The 18,447-nt window shown below is 38.5% G+C and overlaps 1 protein-coding gene across 3 annotated transcripts in view; it reads right to left on the minus strand.

The window, feature by feature from the left end:
• ELMO1 (engulfment and cell motility 1) overlaps window positions 1-18,447 on the minus strand; it is a 381,378-nt gene that overhangs the window by 254,613 nt on the left and 108,318 nt on the right. For all 3 annotated transcript variants that reach the window (XM_063452154.1, XM_063452153.1, XM_063452157.1), the window contains exons 5-6: window positions 8,027-8,077; window positions 2,320-2,489 (exon numbers count right to left, since the gene is read on the minus strand). In XM_063452154.1, the coding sequence (XP_063308224.1) occupies window positions 2,320-2,489; window positions 8,027-8,077 (221 nt within the window). The remainder of the gene's footprint in view (window positions 1-2,319; window positions 2,490-8,026; window positions 8,078-18,447) is intronic.

Below are 18,447 nucleotides of genomic sequence, written 5' to 3' on the forward strand. Positions count from 1 at the left end.
TGGGATACTGGGAAATTTCCCTGTGCGCCGCGGCACCTGGGGCCGATCAGACAACCCTAAACTAGGCTAATTTAATTCAAACACAGAGATAAAGCACCGCGCTTACAGCAGCAGTAGCTTAGTATCCAACAGCTTAAAATACATAGTAAAAACAAAGAGAACGTTGCCTGCGCTCTGGCCTAAATCCCCATGTGCATTTAAACATTTTTTTTGTTTGTTTTTTTGTTTTAATTAACATGGGGATTTAGGCCAGAGTGCAGGTAACGTTCTCTTTGTTTTTACTAATTTAATTCAAATGATTTTCCCTTCAGACTATGCCAGTCTGTGTCAGTCTGAGGAGATTAAGGAGGGCGGTGCTGGGGGCTGGTGCGACCGCACTGAGGCTGCTGGCAGCCAGAGGGAAATCTATCAGTCTCCCTGCTATGTTTGTGTGCTTGTGTGTGTCTGCTAGTGAGTGAATTTGTGTGTGTATGTGTGAGCATGTATTTGTGTCAGTGTACCTGTGTGTCAGTGTGCTTGTGTGTGGAGAGCATGTGTGTGTCAGTGGGCTTGTCTGTAGTGAGCATGTGTGTGTGTGACAGTGAGCTTGTCTGTAGTAAGTTTGTGTGTGTGTCAGAGTTTGTCTTTACTAAATTTATGTTGTGTACCAGTAAGCTTGTCTGTGTGTGTCAGTGAGATTGACCTATTGGGCGGGCAGAGATTTTTTTTCCAGGGCTGCTTTGTTTCGCCAGTCCGGCCCTGCTCTGAACACTTCAGTTTAACATATTCTTAATGACAATTTGCATATTCTTAACCATTCTCTCTTGGTTGAAACACTGCCCTCAATATGTGTATGACCAATACATATGGAGTGTTGAACATTGCTGCCCTATGGTATCCTGTTTGGCTATACGGTTTGGCAAGTCCAGGGGAGAGTGAGTAACCTTTTGCCTGGCGTGCCAAGTGAATAGATGGTCCTTTTATTTGCACACAAAACTCACAAATGCTAGTATGGATGGTCCTACTAGAGATCACAAAACATACTTTGACACAGAGCAGTAGTTAGATCACTTGTCACTCGGGGTGGAAATCTATGTCTTAATTTTTTGTGCATTGCTTTTACACCTATTCATCCCTTTCTGTGGGTCTTCTGACCCTTCTTGTGTGTTTTTCCTAATCTCCATTTAAACGTGTGTGTCTCTTAAACCCTTTAATTTTCTTTTGTGTCTCTCAACCCACATTACTTTTTCTGTATCTGTTAACACCCCACACGTCTTGTCTCTTTCTTAGTCCTCTTACCCTTTTTTGTCCTCCACATGCATACACAGTGGCATACATGCACGGATACATTGATATGCAATCATACATGCACTCAAATATAAACATGGACATGCACAGTCATATACACAGACACACAATAACACAGTGGCAACACAAATAATTATCTCATAATACACAGTTATTTACAAATACATATACCTAGACACACAGTGATATAGATACAAACAAATGCTCAAAATCATACACACAGACAAATATACACGGTCATAGGCATAGAGTCACAAGGACACAGTCACACACAGTTACAATCACAGGTATGCACAGAGTTACAGCCACACACACAGTCACAGACATACACAATCAGACATCACCTACATAATAATTATGGGCACACAGTCACAAACATAGTCCCAGTCAATGTTACAAGGACACACAGTCACACACAGTTACAGTCTTCCACACACAAACCGTTACAGGCACACACAGTTGCTGTCACACAGTAACCAAAACTGCCTCTTGTGTCCTACTATAATGCGCATATTACTATTTACCTGCTTGGGTGCCCTCTCCTTCTAATGCAGGTTGTTGTTTTTTTTGTTTGGATAATTAAGTACGGTTAGTGGCTGAGCTCTGTGCATACCTTTTAAATAAGGAAGTATTTTTTGGAGTTAGGGGGTGTGGTTAAAGAGGCAGGCCTATTGTGCTGCATTCTGCAAAAGACTTATTTATTTATTTTATGTAAAACCTACAACGATTTGAGCATGCCAAAAAACATGCATTAAAGTAGTATTAGTGTCTGAAATATCTCTTTAACAGCTGATCATATTTCATTTATATTTTTATCCGCAATATTTACTTTGTTTTGAATACTCCTTTAATATAAATTTTGCAGTTACAGTTCACTTTTAAAATTGAGAATGAAGGAGTTTAAAAAAAAAAATATCTAAAAAATAATATATATATCTATCTATATCATATCCAACACGTATCAGTCAGAATCAATTTTACATGACGTGAGAAAACACAAGGAATTGAGAAAAGTGGAATAAGTCAACTTACTCTGTGCCACTTTCCACCATCTGTGTGAGCAGGAAGATTCCATCCAGGTTTATGAACTCCTGGGCAAACGTAACGTCTCGAGAGAATTTTGCCAAATCCTTTAGTGCTTCTAACTTGGAATCCATGCTGGAGGACTGGATCCGCTCATGTAATTGTAGAGCATTGTGGGCCTAAACATTCATAAATATACAGTAAGGAAATTATCTGTTCAACGTCACGAAATAAAACAAATAGTGCTCAAGGAAAGGCAATTAATGTTCTGAACTAATAGTTCTTGAGGCATTTGTTGTGCACTTTGAAGAAGCCCCTAGCCATTCTACTTGGCATCAGCTGTAAGACAAGTTAGAACTATTGGAAATAAACAGAATAAAGTCCCGACATCTGATCATCTGGTCACTATGCTAGTTCTAATTGCACATGTGTTGTATAATTCTACACAGTTGTTTTTCTGCTTTTCTTCTCGTTGTATACTCCTGGAGGGACACTACCTGGGATAAAGGGGTGTGTTGCTGCCTTAAAAGCATAAAGGATCCTTTTACGGAGCCAATACCATATAGGCTCCTGTCCATGTGAGTGGTTTCAGTCATTACTTACTACCAATTATCCATTTTGGAACATCTGCACTATATTTTTGTTTCTCTTGTTTCCTTTTATATGTACATTCAAGTTTTTCAAGACTGTCACTGTACCAAAGGGGTGAGTAAACCCCTCTACTGTTTAGAGCGCTCCACTTTTTTGGTATAATTTGTATACCTTATTTCTGTATATTTGTTTTTTATTGTGGGTAAGGGGTATTCCACTTTTAGTGTTGAGCAGCTTTTACATTTTGGGCACTGTAAAGAAACACTTTCTATCTCTTTATTGAGGTAGTTTTCTCTATTTTGTATAGTAGAAAGAGCCTAAGAGGGAAACTCTTACTTTCGCTGGAGACATCACAATAAAGAAGTTTACATCCTCGTTATACACCCCAAAATATCCAGGCAAAGTGAGCACGCATTGAGCAATGAAAGGTTGTGCAGAATTCTTGTTAACCTTCTAGACAATTACAGCAAGAACCTGTGTTAATTCTGCGACACTGCAATAACGAACAACAATTTAAGTGCACTAAAAAAGGCTAACAGTGGTTCAAAAGGACTATATTATCATATACATCTGTAATTATTGCACAGTGTAAGCTTGAAATGCAAATGGTCTGTTTAAGTTGATGAGTTCTAATTTATTCTTTAAATCACTTTAAAATTATTTTTTCATTATACTATTTGGGTGTTACTATGGTGTCCCTCTCCCTAACTCTAATTAGGTCCCCCGCAGAGAGGGAAAAAAAACTGTTTTACAGCACTAGCCTTATACCAATGCCGACGCTACCCCGCACTGCTGAATTCTCCTCCCCCGCTGATGTCATAGAGAAGCACTGGAGACCTAATGCGCATACGCAGTGAACGCTGCGGACTCATTTAAAATTCTCCATGGGAAATCATTTAGTTTTACTTGGTCAGTGACGCGGCAGCGTTTCTAGTGGCTGTCAGTAAGACATTGCAATTTCTCAAAAAGGGAACAGAGACTATGCACATAGACCACTTCATTGAGATGTAGTGACTATAGTGTCCCTAAAAACATGGAAAAACACAATCTCCCTGTATATTGCATTACCCAGAATTCTCTCCCTCTGAATAGCTTAACAAAAATGCATTCTAACAATAGATTTCTAAAAACTTTGAAACAAGTGATTTTAAAATAGATTGAATTAGATAGTAACGCTTTTTTTCTGCATGTCAAACCACCTTTGTTCTCTCCCCCTCCTGTTGCTCAACTCATCACATATAAGGGAAAGCAGTAGGCGGTTTGACACTTTTTATATTACAGGAAAAGAGATTTGTTAAACTATTTACTTAATGGTAAGATGCCTATTGCCCTGTGGTCTTTGCTCACAAAGACACATAACCAAGTATACAAGGATGGCATCATGGCGTTAACTCAAAGTACATTCCCTCTTTTTTTTTTTTTTTTTTTTTTTAACTAATTGCTGAAATTGAATTGGCTGGAGACATAACTGACAGCATGACATTTTGCCATTACAGTTTAACTCTGCATGGTCTTAGAACACCCAGGAGGAAGACATTTTTACACAGTTCAGACAAGAAGAGAGAAAAAAAAAAACCTCATATTTGCATAATCTGACATCATCTGCGAAAGACGCATTTAAGTTTACACTTAATTATGTCACTGAAATCTTTCTAATTAAAATTTAGATTTTGTTATGCCTTACTTATACTATATTTGTATATTATTTTTCATATTCTAGATATTTCAATATTATTTGTTTTATGTCTATTAATATGGCTGTTATTTTTATAGTATGTTTTCAACTGTTTGACCTTAAAAGAAACCTTAATATTATTCCACAAGACAGCCAAAGTCTTTTATGTACAAGTATTTCAGTGGCTCTTTAAATGCATACTCTGGTTACCAAAATAAATTAAGGTATGGTTAATTAAACGTGATGCACACAGTTAGATTTCTGTAGCATTACCCTGCCCTACTGTCGTCCTGATTGGCCTTAAATTCAGTTTACACACACAGCTCAGCAAATGAGAGATCACACTGATAACTCACCTTTTCCCCAGTGTCAAGTCTCCCTCAGTGCTGATGTGGCCCCCTTCTTGTGTTGTGTCATGCTAGCTAATCCAGTGCTCCTCAGAGGAGCATGTGGAACTGTAGCTACATGTGCGGCGCTTGTCGTGATGCGCCTACAATTCCTCCATAGAGAATCATTGTATTTAATGATCTTCTATAACTGACCGTGATGACACTGCACATGAGTGCCAAGTAAGATTCCCAGAGGGCTACAAAGCCTTTTAATTAGTTTAATATTGGGTTTTAGGAGGTACAATGGGGGTGGAGGGAGGACTGCAGACCATCACAACTTCAATATGATGTTTTTAAAGTGCCTATAGATTGACTTTAACTACTGGACTGTGTGTGTGCCCATTGAACTTGAGGCCAACCAAGAAGATGTTTTGTGAAAAGGTAACGCATGACTAATAGGACAGAATGACGCATTTTCTCTCTTAGTTTGTTTGAGAATTGAATGCAACACCACAGCTTTATAATGAGACCTAAACCTATCAAACACCAACCACCATCAAATTATATTGGTGTCTTGTGCGTGTCTTGGTGTCTTGTGCGTCTAACCAATCTTTTGAAGACTATGAGTACAGAAATCTGGCAATGGAGGCAACATAAATAAATACACTGCAACCAAAACCAGCCAGGAAGTTGTGTATTTATACAAAAGCAGCAATGAAGCACATGGAATATGATTTAACAAATGACTAACCTACATATTTAAAAATACTCTATTGTGTTCACCTTGCTGGTTTCACTTCATGTCCAAAATAATATGCACAGACCTGGGTAGTTCTATACATGAATTTCACAGGTAATTTCTAGATTTGAATAGAAAAGCCAAATAGTGTAATACCATATCTACACCTAATTAAATACAATTTCAAGGTTAAACTCACAAATGTAGATAAATATATAGGCGCATCAGATATGATAGTGTTCTTTTGTCTGTATAATATTCTGGCTGTTCTTAGATACATGTAGGAATAAATAATTTAAAAAAAACCTACATTATTTATTGATAAAGGCATCTAAGAATCTTTTTTATTATTTATTCCTACATGCATCTAAGAACACTCACAACAAGATTATAAAGACAAGACAACACTACCATATATGGTGAGCCTATATTTTCATCTACATTTGCGAGTTAAAGCTTGAAATTTTATTCAACTAGGTGTAATTGGGGCATTACACTATTTGGCTTTTTCATGTAACTTTATGTGCATATACTGAGTGTGATTATTGTTTGAGGACTTTTGAGGAATCATTTTAGATCTACTAATACATATTGTGAAAAGGGTAATTACCTTTTCATTTCTATGTGAATTATCACTTGCACTGCGTAGGTGAATGTGATATTTGGTTACCTGAATGTCTAGGTTTGGCTTACAACCTTTATTACTTATGCTACAACATGTAAGAAGCCCATAGAGCAACTAATCCTGTGTCTGTTTATCTAGGTATACCATAGCCTAGATACAAAAATTATGAATCTATTCATATATATATAGCATGTCAATAAACACCTAAGTAAATCACAGTAAATCCACCCCCTGGTTAAAGTAGTAATGACTGCATTGATTGTCAATGGCTGACTGGAGGCCTTTGAAGGGACAGCACAGTCCCGAGCACGCAGCCCATCTACAGCCCACAGCACAGAGTGCCAGCAACGCCTGTACCTTTGCCTCAGCACCATTTAAGCTACTTGATGACTACAATCCATAGCCGGAGTGACTTCTCAACGTGGATATTCTGGTCTACACGCAATATTTGAACATAAGGATCATCCACTCACCATCATCCACCTCCCATACAATCACCCACTAGACCAGGACTATTACAGCATACAGAGGGGTGAGATCTAACCTTTTCTGCCATACATATTACTGACTAATATTTTATCATTTTTCATTTTTATTTTTTCACCATCTTTTTTCTGTATACAGATTTTTTTTTTACCCCTTATTTTGCTTTTTCTATATGGATATGCATATGCACTTTTTCTTCAGTGGATTGAACATTGAGATATACATTGTATCTGACTTTCCAGTCAGATATTGACAATCAATGCAGTCATTACTACTTTAACCAGGGGTGGATTTACTGTGTTTTACTTATGTGTTTATTGGCATGTTATATATGTATAGACTCTTTTTTATTTTTTTTTATCTAGGCTTTGGTATACCTAGATATTCAGGCACAGGATTAGTTGCTCTATGGGCTTCATACATGTTGTAGCTTTTTTTATTCCCCTTAAATAATAATGTAGTAAGGAATATCTTTTTTCTTGGATCATATAAATACATTCTTTGCATTTACTTGAGTGTGGTATATTTTGTATTATTTGATTATATGTTTAGGTGTTATTAGAGAGGGTGACATCTATACCTGCACCAAAACCCTGTACAGAGTGCCAACATCACATACATTTTTCTGGATTACTTATGTGCGCATAAAATAGTATGCTGCTATATCGGTTTCACTTTTTGAGTATGCTTGGTTCTTTTCTCTACATTTCTCCAAGATTAGAATGAGCAAGATGGTCTACTGGCTAATGTATAGGTGATGGCACTGCACGCTGATGTAGTATTAAAGTAAACCAGTCCTGACTCATTCACATTAAGCCGTAACTTCTCCACCTGTAAGATTCTCCAACTTTTCACGGTCACACAATCTTCAGCCAGAGGCAGGACAGACTAGGCAAGAGTGGGAGGTCTTAAGTAGTCTTTCTTCAAGATTCAATGTGAGCATTTATCTATCCCAGGGATAGGCAACCTTTGGCACTCCAGATGTTGTGGACTACATCCCCCATAATGCTCTTACACCCATAATTCTGGCAAAGCATCATGGGAGGTGTAGTCCAACACATCTGCAGTGCCGAAGGTTGCCTATGCCTGATCTATCCTATTGCTCATTCATTTTAGGACTTCTCTAAACTAACGTCTCCAACCTTTCCTTAAACAGTTAGTCATTTTATTTCTCGTATTGAATGTCATCCACTTGTTAATAAAGAAATATATACATGGTAATAATAATCAACTATAATTCTTTTAATTTGAAGCAAAACATTAATACTCACTGGGGATGCCGTTAACCTCAGAATTGCTCCATTTTTTATCTCATTGCGGTTCTGGTAAGAGAGAAAATAGCAAAGTTACTGAAAAAGCAATCAGAAAATCTCTGCAACTACACATCAGAGTTATTTCCTTAAGGTTTAATCTGTTAAGAAATCTCTTCTTATTAATTAAAGCTGACTGCATAAAGTCTCAAAGGAAAAGTGAGGACCTTTCATTTGATTCTTGATAGGCTTGGGGACATGTACAGATTGATTAACTCATAACTATGTTGTTATTTTAAGCGTGTATCAGGGTCACCTTCTTTCATGCTTTATAGCTGCGGAATACACTTCAGATTTCATCAATCACAAGCCGGCGAAGACATTTTGCACACAATTTTGTATTTACTATTTAACGATTCTGAGTGTTCCATATAGCTGCTTAAAATGTAACCAGCTTTCAACAGTTCTGAGATCCAAGGCCAGAATTTGAAAATCAGGAAGCCACCATCATGATGCAGACACTGATGCATATCCTCGGCACATCAAACCTTGGCAATTTATATCTGAAGGCTGACTGAGCACCATTGAAAATGTATTAAAGAAACATCTAGGGCAGGGATGTCGAACATGCAGCCCCCCAGATGTTGCTGAACTACAACTCCCATGATTCCCTGGCTATCTGTTTCATTGAAAGAATCATGGGAGTTGTAGTTCAGCAACATCTGGGGGGGCCGCATGTTCGACATCCCTGATCTAGGGCTTCAAGGTTTGTTATCAGTGGCATATTCATATAGAATAAAACAAACTGAAACATATAGATGCTACCTTGTCTCAAAAGTTCTGGACAATGCACACTAAAATACACTTGACATAGACTATGCAAATAATATGACAGCTCAACAAACAGAAGTACACCAAGCATTAAAATGGCCCGCATAACGAAAGACGATGCCTACAAAACGAACATGTAACCATTTATTTAAATGTTATAGCTCTTGCAACCCCAACAGGTGTACATAGAACTGCAAGTAAAAATTTAAATGAAGAATGTCAAATCAAAATACTTTTACTCAATGTCTTTGGATAAACAAAGACAGCTCCTATAGTTCTATAAACTTTAATCTTGATCTTCAAGGGTTATATGACAAACTAGAGCTTGCATTTGTCTTTGCTAGTATGATAGTTTCTTTTAAACTAAAGCAAGAAAAACAGTTAAAATAGTATAATAGCGTATCTATTTAATTTATAGGTGCGAAAAACATCCCCCAAAACAACATTTCCGACTGGACTGTAAAGTAAATTAATAACAGAATAGGTACGAACAATGCAACCGTTAAGTTTGTTAATTCTGGCAGAGATGACCATTACGTCAAGGGAAAATAAAACTGAATGTATTCTCCTTGTAAAACAAGCAGTGATTTGGTGTTTTAACAAGTTAAATCATTTTCTGCTTGCACACGGGAAAACTAACTAGGTCAGTCATTTCATTGCACTAGTTGTGAAAGGTTTATGCAGAGATCTATGATTGAACGCATATGGGGTTACGTAGGGTTATATAATCCCCTGACACATTGTGAAGGTCAAAAAGGTGCCCTTTGAAAATATAATGTAGCACTATCGACCCCATCCACACATGGGTCTGGAACAGAATCAAATATACTAACCCCTTCCAAGCAAACATCTTTCAGATTAATGACATAACAACACAGTCCTGTAAAAACACTAGGCTTTAACAAAAATCCGCAATAAATGAACAATCAAATACAATTTTGTTGACAAACAACAATTCGCACTGAGAAATTAAAAAGGTTACAGTCCCTGGCAGACTTTGAGACTGCAAGTTAGGAAATTAAACGGACGATGCTCTCCCCCCCCCTCCCCCCCTTGCCTTTTCCTATCTCGATACTTTTCCCACCTTTTCTATCTATCTCTGTATATATGTAACAATAGTCTCCCAGAGGGAGCAGAGAGAGGTACACCCAAAACACGACCTAAAGCATAGGTGTATACACCAAGGCCCTCAAAGAAACATACCAGCTGCCGGCAGGGGATAGAGCACGCACAGCAGCCAGCAATGGGTGACTACACAGAACTTCAAGACACCGGTGGGTGGGCACTCCACAATAGAATCCGTAGCACACAAAAAACTCAGATGCAAGTGCGCACTATCGGTTCAGAGGCATCCCGGCAGTTGGAGGGAGCACTCCTACACAGTGTATGTACCTTAACAACAACCATTTAACACAGGTTACTACAATTTTGTTGCTTTGTTGTTCTTTTTATTTTTTCTATTATATCTCAAAGATAAACCTGACAGTCCGTAGCTTGCCATGTCAGGGAGCATAGACGTTGATATAACACACGTTGCAGGGGGAAAAGGTGATGGCTCTTAGCCAGTCAACCACCGTATGTATGCACCCTATATGCAATGTACATGTTAATTGCTGCAAACTACAAACTGCTCTTGTGCTGTGTATGCTATATCTGTCAACACAAATAAAGAATTAAAAAAAAAAAAAAAAAGGTTACAGTCTCCGGAAGGAAATACAGATTTAAGAAATCCCATACTGATTTCTAGAATCAACAAAGCAAACGAACTGTAGTAAAAGTGACACCTTTATTATAATACCCTTACTAATCTCCATCCCATGAAGTCTTCAGCAATGTGCGAACACTTTTTTTTCTATAACGCATTATGTGTGAGGTTTCAATGTTTTTTGGTAATTAAGGATCATACAACTATCTTTTAATAAAGTCATCTCCAATAATCACAGTCAATAAAATGATTTTATTCTATTGGAATAAAAGTAGTGTTTACAGGGAAAAGAAAATTCTGAAATAAAAGAAAAAAAAATTGTCTCTGGAAAGAAAATTAAAAAAAAAAAACAATTATGATAGACGACAATGAACATACAGAGAACTTTCTATGTTCCACAAGGCTGGTGGATAACATGAAAAAAGAAATATTTGATAACATCATACATTTATATTATTATTATTTGTCTTTTTACATTATACAATGACCTTAATTAAACATTTTTCCAAGAATTATAAAAAAAGTTACAGGTCATCAACCAGATATGAAGCCAGATTGCAGATCTTCCACTAAGAGTTACATCGGTACAAGTCATAAGAAGGATACCAGATTTGGTTAAGAGCTTAGACTTGGGAAGGGGGGTGGGGGAGGGAGAAATTTAGGTGGTATGGGATTTCATCTCTCTTGCTTACCTTTCAGCAAGCAATTACTCCAATGATCTTAATTTTTTAAACCTTTTATATATATATATATTTATTATATAGGCAATTCTCTATGAAGAGTTACAGAAAATTTCAATTTCATTAGTAACTCCCCCAAAATACGAACTATGGAAACAGGACCAGAGAGCAATGTCACGGTTCAAATTTTCTTAAACCATATTTCAGCAGGTTCCTCGTGTAAAGACCTGCTGTTTTTTTTTTTATAACAGCTTTTTATGCACCCTGTCTCCCAGTGTTTCTCTATGATAAGCCTTTGCTTACGCCTTCAGCACTTGTACGCATTAGAACTCACTAGTGATGATGTCCTGGAGATCTGTCCTAAAATGATGGCCTTGCAGCTGGATAATACGTAAGTAACTTAATCTTTAGGAGACTTGGTTGGGGGAAATTTTAAAATAGAGAAAAAAAAAACCCTCCAGTTTTAGAAAGAAATGTATCAATTCTGTATTTGTGAGGTGTGAAAGACTAAATTAAATGTAGAAACCCAGAAAGATTCATCCATTTTAATTTGCAAGTTATAGGGCTATAAGTACAAGTAGGACATTGCGGTTTCAAAATCTATATTTTTTAAATTTATAATAGTGACATTGTAATACTGTTATCAGTCATAAATCTCTGAATCACACCTCACATGTACATATTTTTTTCAAAGTAGACAACCCAGGGTATTCAATATGGGGTATGTCCAGTCTTTTTTAGCAGCCACTCACTTAGTCACAAACACTTGCCAAAGTTAGCATTTATATTTGTTTGTGTGCTAAAAATGCAAAAAACAAATTATAAACGCTAACTTTGGCCAGTGTTTGTGACGAGGTGGCTACTAAAAAAAGACTGAGCATACCCCATTTGCAATACCTTGGGTTAATTTCTTTTGCAAATGGTATGCCATCATGGGAGTAATTCTCATTCCTGGGCTACCATGCACTCTCAAAGGCAACATAACCCAATCTGGCGAATTTCAATGTGAAAAATGGAAAATCAAGCCTTATATTTGACTCTGTAACTTTCAAAAACACTATAAAACCTGTACATGGCAGGGGGGAGGGGGGGGGGGGTACTGTTATACTCAGAAGACCTCGCTGAACACAAATATTAGTGTTTCAAAAGAGGAAAAACGTATTACAAAAATTATATCAGTGAAAGTGCCGTTTGTGTGTGAAAAATGCAAAAAACTTAAATTTCACTGACAAAATCATAGCTGTGATAAGTTTTACTGTTTTTAGTACGTCTGCAGTCCTTAAGGACCATTTTTTGTTGGATGTACCTAGTACGTCCGTGGTCCTTAAGTAGTTAATAATGCAGATGCCCAGTAACTAACCAGGGATTGCAAACACATCCCATCCCTTAAATCCAGAATCAGTTTCTCCACACTATCCCCTCTTTAAAATTATTTCATATTCAAGATGGAGCAGGGGGCAATCCGCTCTGTTAGTGCAAATAACACAGATGTAATGGATAATTATGGCCTGCATCTCCACACTTATAATAAATAATTTGAAGTCAGCAAAATTTTGGTAGTTTTATTGGCCTATCTAACCCTATAGTTTTGGTAGTTTTATTGGCCTATCTAACATGATGACAATGACCAAACCTCAGTACTTGTAGTTTCAATTTCTGTGATCTCTTATTGCACCAAAAATGGTAGATGGCCAACTGCACCTGGGATTTCAAATTGGTCTCAGATACCAATATGGACCAGGCCCAAACCTACGTAGCTAAGAAAATCTCAAAATCTGAGAAGATTTCAGGTGGAATAAGCTGTACCCATAGAACACCCTCTCCTTTTTATGCAATAAAGGATCACCAGGGTTGAAACTACATAAGTGCAAATTTGTTAATCTCTTGCTTACAGTGTGGCGGCAGCAACCTGTGTATCACAAGAGATGTCACTTGAAATGGAGAGTCCCTTTCCCATTCTTCTTTTGAAAACAACATCTCATGACTTTAAAACACAGACCCTTTGTACTTCAAGCTAAGCTTTCATACAGATTTGGTGTAGATTGCTTTGGACAAGCAGGAGACTTCAAACAGAATGCAATGCGCGCAATGTTATAGAAACTGGCAGAACTGTCTGTAGCAAATTAGAGCTGGAATTTTTCCCTGGCTGTTGGCTAATCTTATGGGTTGATCAACACATGGAAATAATGATACACAAATGATTTCCTTATCAGTAGGGACCATTAAAAAACATTTATAGAGTAGGTATACCTATAAGGGCAGGTGCTATAAAACTCAACCGGCCGATGAATCTTTTATCAAAGATCTAACAGTTACACAATTCAATAAAATGTTTTTTTTTTTACAGTTATTAATATTGGACCTACATAAATTTTAAAAAACAGATAACATTCAAATAAAAGTTACATGTATATAAAAGAGAAACTTTTTAAAAATGGCCTTCTCATATAAATTCACAATGTCAAATTATGAGCTAAAAGATAGATGCTCAAAAAAAGAAAGCTCAAGGAGATAAATGGTTTATCCATTTAAAGCAGGGGTGCCCAAAAGGTAGAGATCCCAGATGTTAATCTTAATTAAAGCATGACAGCAACAGAATTTTTATATATATATATATATATATATATATATATATATATATATATATATATATATATATATATATATATATATACATACACATATACACACAGATTGATGGGGCTAAAGTTTAACCACCTTCCAGATACAGTGGGTACAAAATAATAATGCAATGACATGACCATTTCCCTTCAGAGATTTCAAAATCTGATGAAGGTTCTCCTACATGAATGGCACACCTGGAATCTGTATCCCTTCTTGACCAATAATTTGCAAAGAGTGTTATGATATAAAGAGATTTTGCCTAGTATTTCAGTTTTTTGTAATTTCTTGTTTTTGTAAAACTTTGTGTTTATTTTGCCATTCACACATACACAATACAGAAAGCAAAGCAAGTAATCAACAGTTCACATTATACAGAGAAAAGCGGGTCATACAAAGAGCTATATGCCGCATGTGGAAAGAGGCGTTTTTAAGTAAAAGAGATATTATGCTAACTGTGTTTTCCATGGCAAAAAATTGTCAAGACAATGGCAGCAGCATTAAAAACCATGTTAGCAAAAACATGGCTTGTTCTTTTAGCCTTCATTATTTATCATTCTTTATATAATTACATTATGAAGTTATAGAATACAAAGAAATAAAGCAAAATAATAGCATGACCAGGGCCGGCCTTAGGGGTGTGCGAGCAGGGCGCCATGGAGCAGGGGGCGCCCTGTGGCCGACACAGCTCGCACATGGCCGGAGTGCAGGGGAGCTAAAACAGGTACCGGGTGGAGGATTAATTATTCTCCACCCGGGTCTATTTAAAAAAATAAATAAATAAAAAAACAATTGCGGCAGAGGGGGCGGGGCTTACCGAGCGGCAGGGGCGGGGCTTATCGTGAGGCGGAGGCGGGGATAATACCTCCAGAAGCCCCTGCTGCACAGAAAGAGGGAAGGAGTCCCTGCTTCCCCATCAGCCAACTGCATCCACTGGAAAGAGGTATGTGTGTGTGTGTGTGACTGTCTGTGTGACTGCATGCCTGTGTGTGAGATGGCCTGTCTGTGTGATTGCCTGTGTGTGACTGTCTGCCTTCCTACCTGTGTGTGTCTGTCTGTGTGTGTGTGTGACTGTCTCTGTGTGACTGCCTATGTGTGTGTATAACTGTCTGTGTGTGTATGTGACTGTCTGTGTGTGACTCTAATTGTGTGTGTCGCTGTAGCTGTGCCATTGTGTGTGCCTGTGCCTGTATGTGTGACTGCCTTTAACTGAGTGTGTATGTGTGTACATGCCTGTAACCGAGTGAGTAAGCATCTGTCAAGGCCGCACTTTGACTAACAGATGCTCACTCACTGAAAGACGCACACTCACTGACAGACACACACTCACTGACAGACACACACTCACTGACAGACACACACTCTCATATACACTGACAAACAATGACACACACGCACACACTATTACCTGGACACACACTGACAGATGCACACTCTCACTGACAGACGCACGCACTCACTGAAAGATGCACAATGCACGCCCCCACTGACCGACACATACACACTCACTGACCGACAAACACAAATTCACTCACAGACACACATAAACACTTACAGACACACACATTCACACACATTCACTTACAGACACACACACATTTCCACTAACATTCACAAACTAATATTTTTTTAATTTTATTTTAAATGTACCCAGCCTCCCTGGGAGAGCTGGAGTGGATTTCTTACCTGCAGTCCAGTGTGGCTGCTGGGCGGGCAGGCGGGGGGCGAACAGGCTGAGTAAGCAGCGCTTAGTGATGCCAGAAGCCGGACTGACGTCATATTCCAGCTCCCGGCTTCATTAAGCGGCGCGGAGGGAGCTGAGCAGGAAGAGCACAGGTGAGTATGCTCCTTCGCTGCCCGCCTCGGAGGGGCTCAAAAGTGGCCGGCCAGCTCTTGAGCCCTCCAGGACGCGAGGCAAGCAAGGGATCTGCCTGGGCATTTGGGTGCGGCTTTTTTTGCCGCCCCCTCGCGATACACACGTCCCTGGTGCCTGTGTGTGTTACTGTATTCAGGCAACTTGGTGGGGGGTGGGGCGCCGTGAAGACTTTTCGCACAGGGCGCCTAATTGCCTAAGGCCGGCCCTGAGCATGACAACCAAAGCAAATGTAAAAAATAGAATACAAATTCATCCAAGTGATAACTATATACTCATTGCATCCAATACGTTATTCAAATACCTGCAAAAAAATTAAAGTCTCTCTATTTTTCATAGTTTTCTAGATAACCGATCGTTTGTTCTATATTTTTGTATGTGAGTATGTGTGTTGGCCAACCATAAAACCAAGGCACGTGGCCCTTGACTTTAAATGCACAGTGCCTTCATCATCACAATATAGGTATTTGCTTGAGAGCCTGTGGTTCTTGGCTAAGTGTAATTATGCATTGCACAGACTTCTGAATAGAACACAAAACCATCTAATTGTGGGTCTTATGAAATTACATAATACTGGAATTTAAACACCAGGGCAAATTTCTAAAATTAGGCACATATTTCAATTTTAAGTGTGTAAAAACAGAAGGAAACATGGCTTTTCAATCCAAGAAGAATAAAGGGAAAATGGTTAAACAGGACTAAATGATATTGCATATTCAGTTTTCAATGTATTTAAGTAAACTGCAACTTGTAACGACTATTGAAAAAGTTATGAAACAAACGGGCATTATAAAAGAAAGCCTTCATGGCATCAAACCTTACCATTGCGAATTCACTTTGACAGAATCTGGTTTTGATTAAAGCCTTAGAATGCAGTGTGATCAACAGAGACTTTTTAAATAAAATATCTTTATTCTCTGTACACGTTTAAAATTAAACATTAAGCCTTTTGTGCTTAATGGGCCTTTAGTAGTGTGTGTGGAACTGCACTCACTCCCATAAATATGACCCAGGGTGCTTGCTGAACCGCAATCAAACACCAGATTTCCAAAAATTAATAAAGTTATAGAGGTCCAGGCACTCCTTGGTTCAAGACAGGTACTTTATTAGGAACAACAACAGACACGTTTCGACCCTAAAGGTCTTTGGGGTCGAAACGTTGCTGTTGTGATTCCTAATAAAGTACCTGTCTTGAACCAAGGAGTGCCTGGACCTCTATTTCTTTATTAATTTTGTGCTTAATGGGACTGTGTAGGGACCATAACTATTTCAATGTATCAAAACAGTTATGGTGCTTGGAATTGTGAGCACCTCTGCCCACATCACTACTAAACTGTTTATTCACCATTTAACAGAGATCCTTAGGCCTGTAGCCTGACCTCAAATGATGAATCTGGCAGTGATAGGCTGAGAGCATCAGCTGCATGCTCTCAGCCAATTACTGCCCCAAGCCCTTGTATGAATTAGCATAAAAGTCAATTAAAATGATTAATAAAACTTCTACACTAAACGCCGGAACTGCCGGAATTGGCTGAAAGAGAGATTATCATAGTCTGCACCTCCACTTGGTGCAGACCATAAGAATTTTACCCTCTGTGTTCTGGCACTTACCGTATATACTAGAGTATAAGCCGACCCGAATATAAGCCGAGGCCCCTAATTTTACCCCCAAAAACTGGGAAAACGTATTTGTGGCGAAACCGACCTCGCCACTGGGCATTGGAGAAGCCTGTTTGCCCGCCTCCTACCTGCTGACTATGGCCCCTGGGTTATTTGGCCCTTCAAGTACAATATTTAGGCATATTAGATTTGTATGGTGCTGCTGCTGGCCCTTTAAAAACCATCTGGGGACATACTGTGGAGTTACTGGGTGGCCACCATTTCATGTATCAGAGGCACATGGTGAGAACAATGGATGAAGCACATGGTGAGAACAATTAATGGCGGCCATTTTAACTCACAGACATTGTTGTGACTTTTCTACACGGTGCCATCTCGCCGGTATTTGGTACACAACGACATCGTGCAGTAGTTTTAAACTATACAACATGGGACACATTATACAGTAATTATTTTTTATATAATCTGTATATGTTCTGCGGAATCTGCATTAAACTGTATCTTCCAAACTACTGAATGGATCTGGGTGAATTTTGGATATGTGGTTCACACAGATCCCCTGGTTCTGAGAATATACTTTATATGGGGTTATTGCATGTTTTGGGGTCCCTGTGATATGTTTCATAAAGCTGTATTCTTCTGCCTGTGATAATGAGATTACCCATTGTGTTCAGTAATCCTATTACAGGCAGAGGGGAGGATTTTGTGTGGGAGTGTCTGTGTGTATTGTACAGATTGATTGGTTGTTTTGTCCCTCCCTGTGGGCGGTCCTGTATTCTCAACAACTGTAATAAAAACCAGGCTGGGAGTGCCAGCCTCAGTTCCTGCTTAACCCTCAAAGTGAAGTGCCGTCTCATTATTGGGGGAGGATTTATTGTATGCTGTTCCAGTTTGACTGCTAGGAGTGTAAACCTATTCGTATGTTTTTTCCTATTCAACTGTCTACAGCATTCATATGCTTGAGAGTACTCATATGCTTCTCTGATTCGGGGGTTGTGGTGTCTTCTGCAGTGCTTGGAGTCCTCAGGAAACGCTAGGAGCATCCTTTAACGGAGGTACCCAGTCGGGGTGCCAGGTGATCCGTTACAGTATTGACTCGAGTATAAGACTA

The sequence above is a fragment of the Pelobates fuscus genome, chromosome 4 (assembly GCF_036172605.1).
Source record: "Pelobates fuscus isolate aPelFus1 chromosome 4, aPelFus1.pri, whole genome shotgun sequence".
Lineage (NCBI taxonomy): Eukaryota > Metazoa > Chordata > Amphibia > Anura > Pelobatidae > Pelobates > Pelobates fuscus.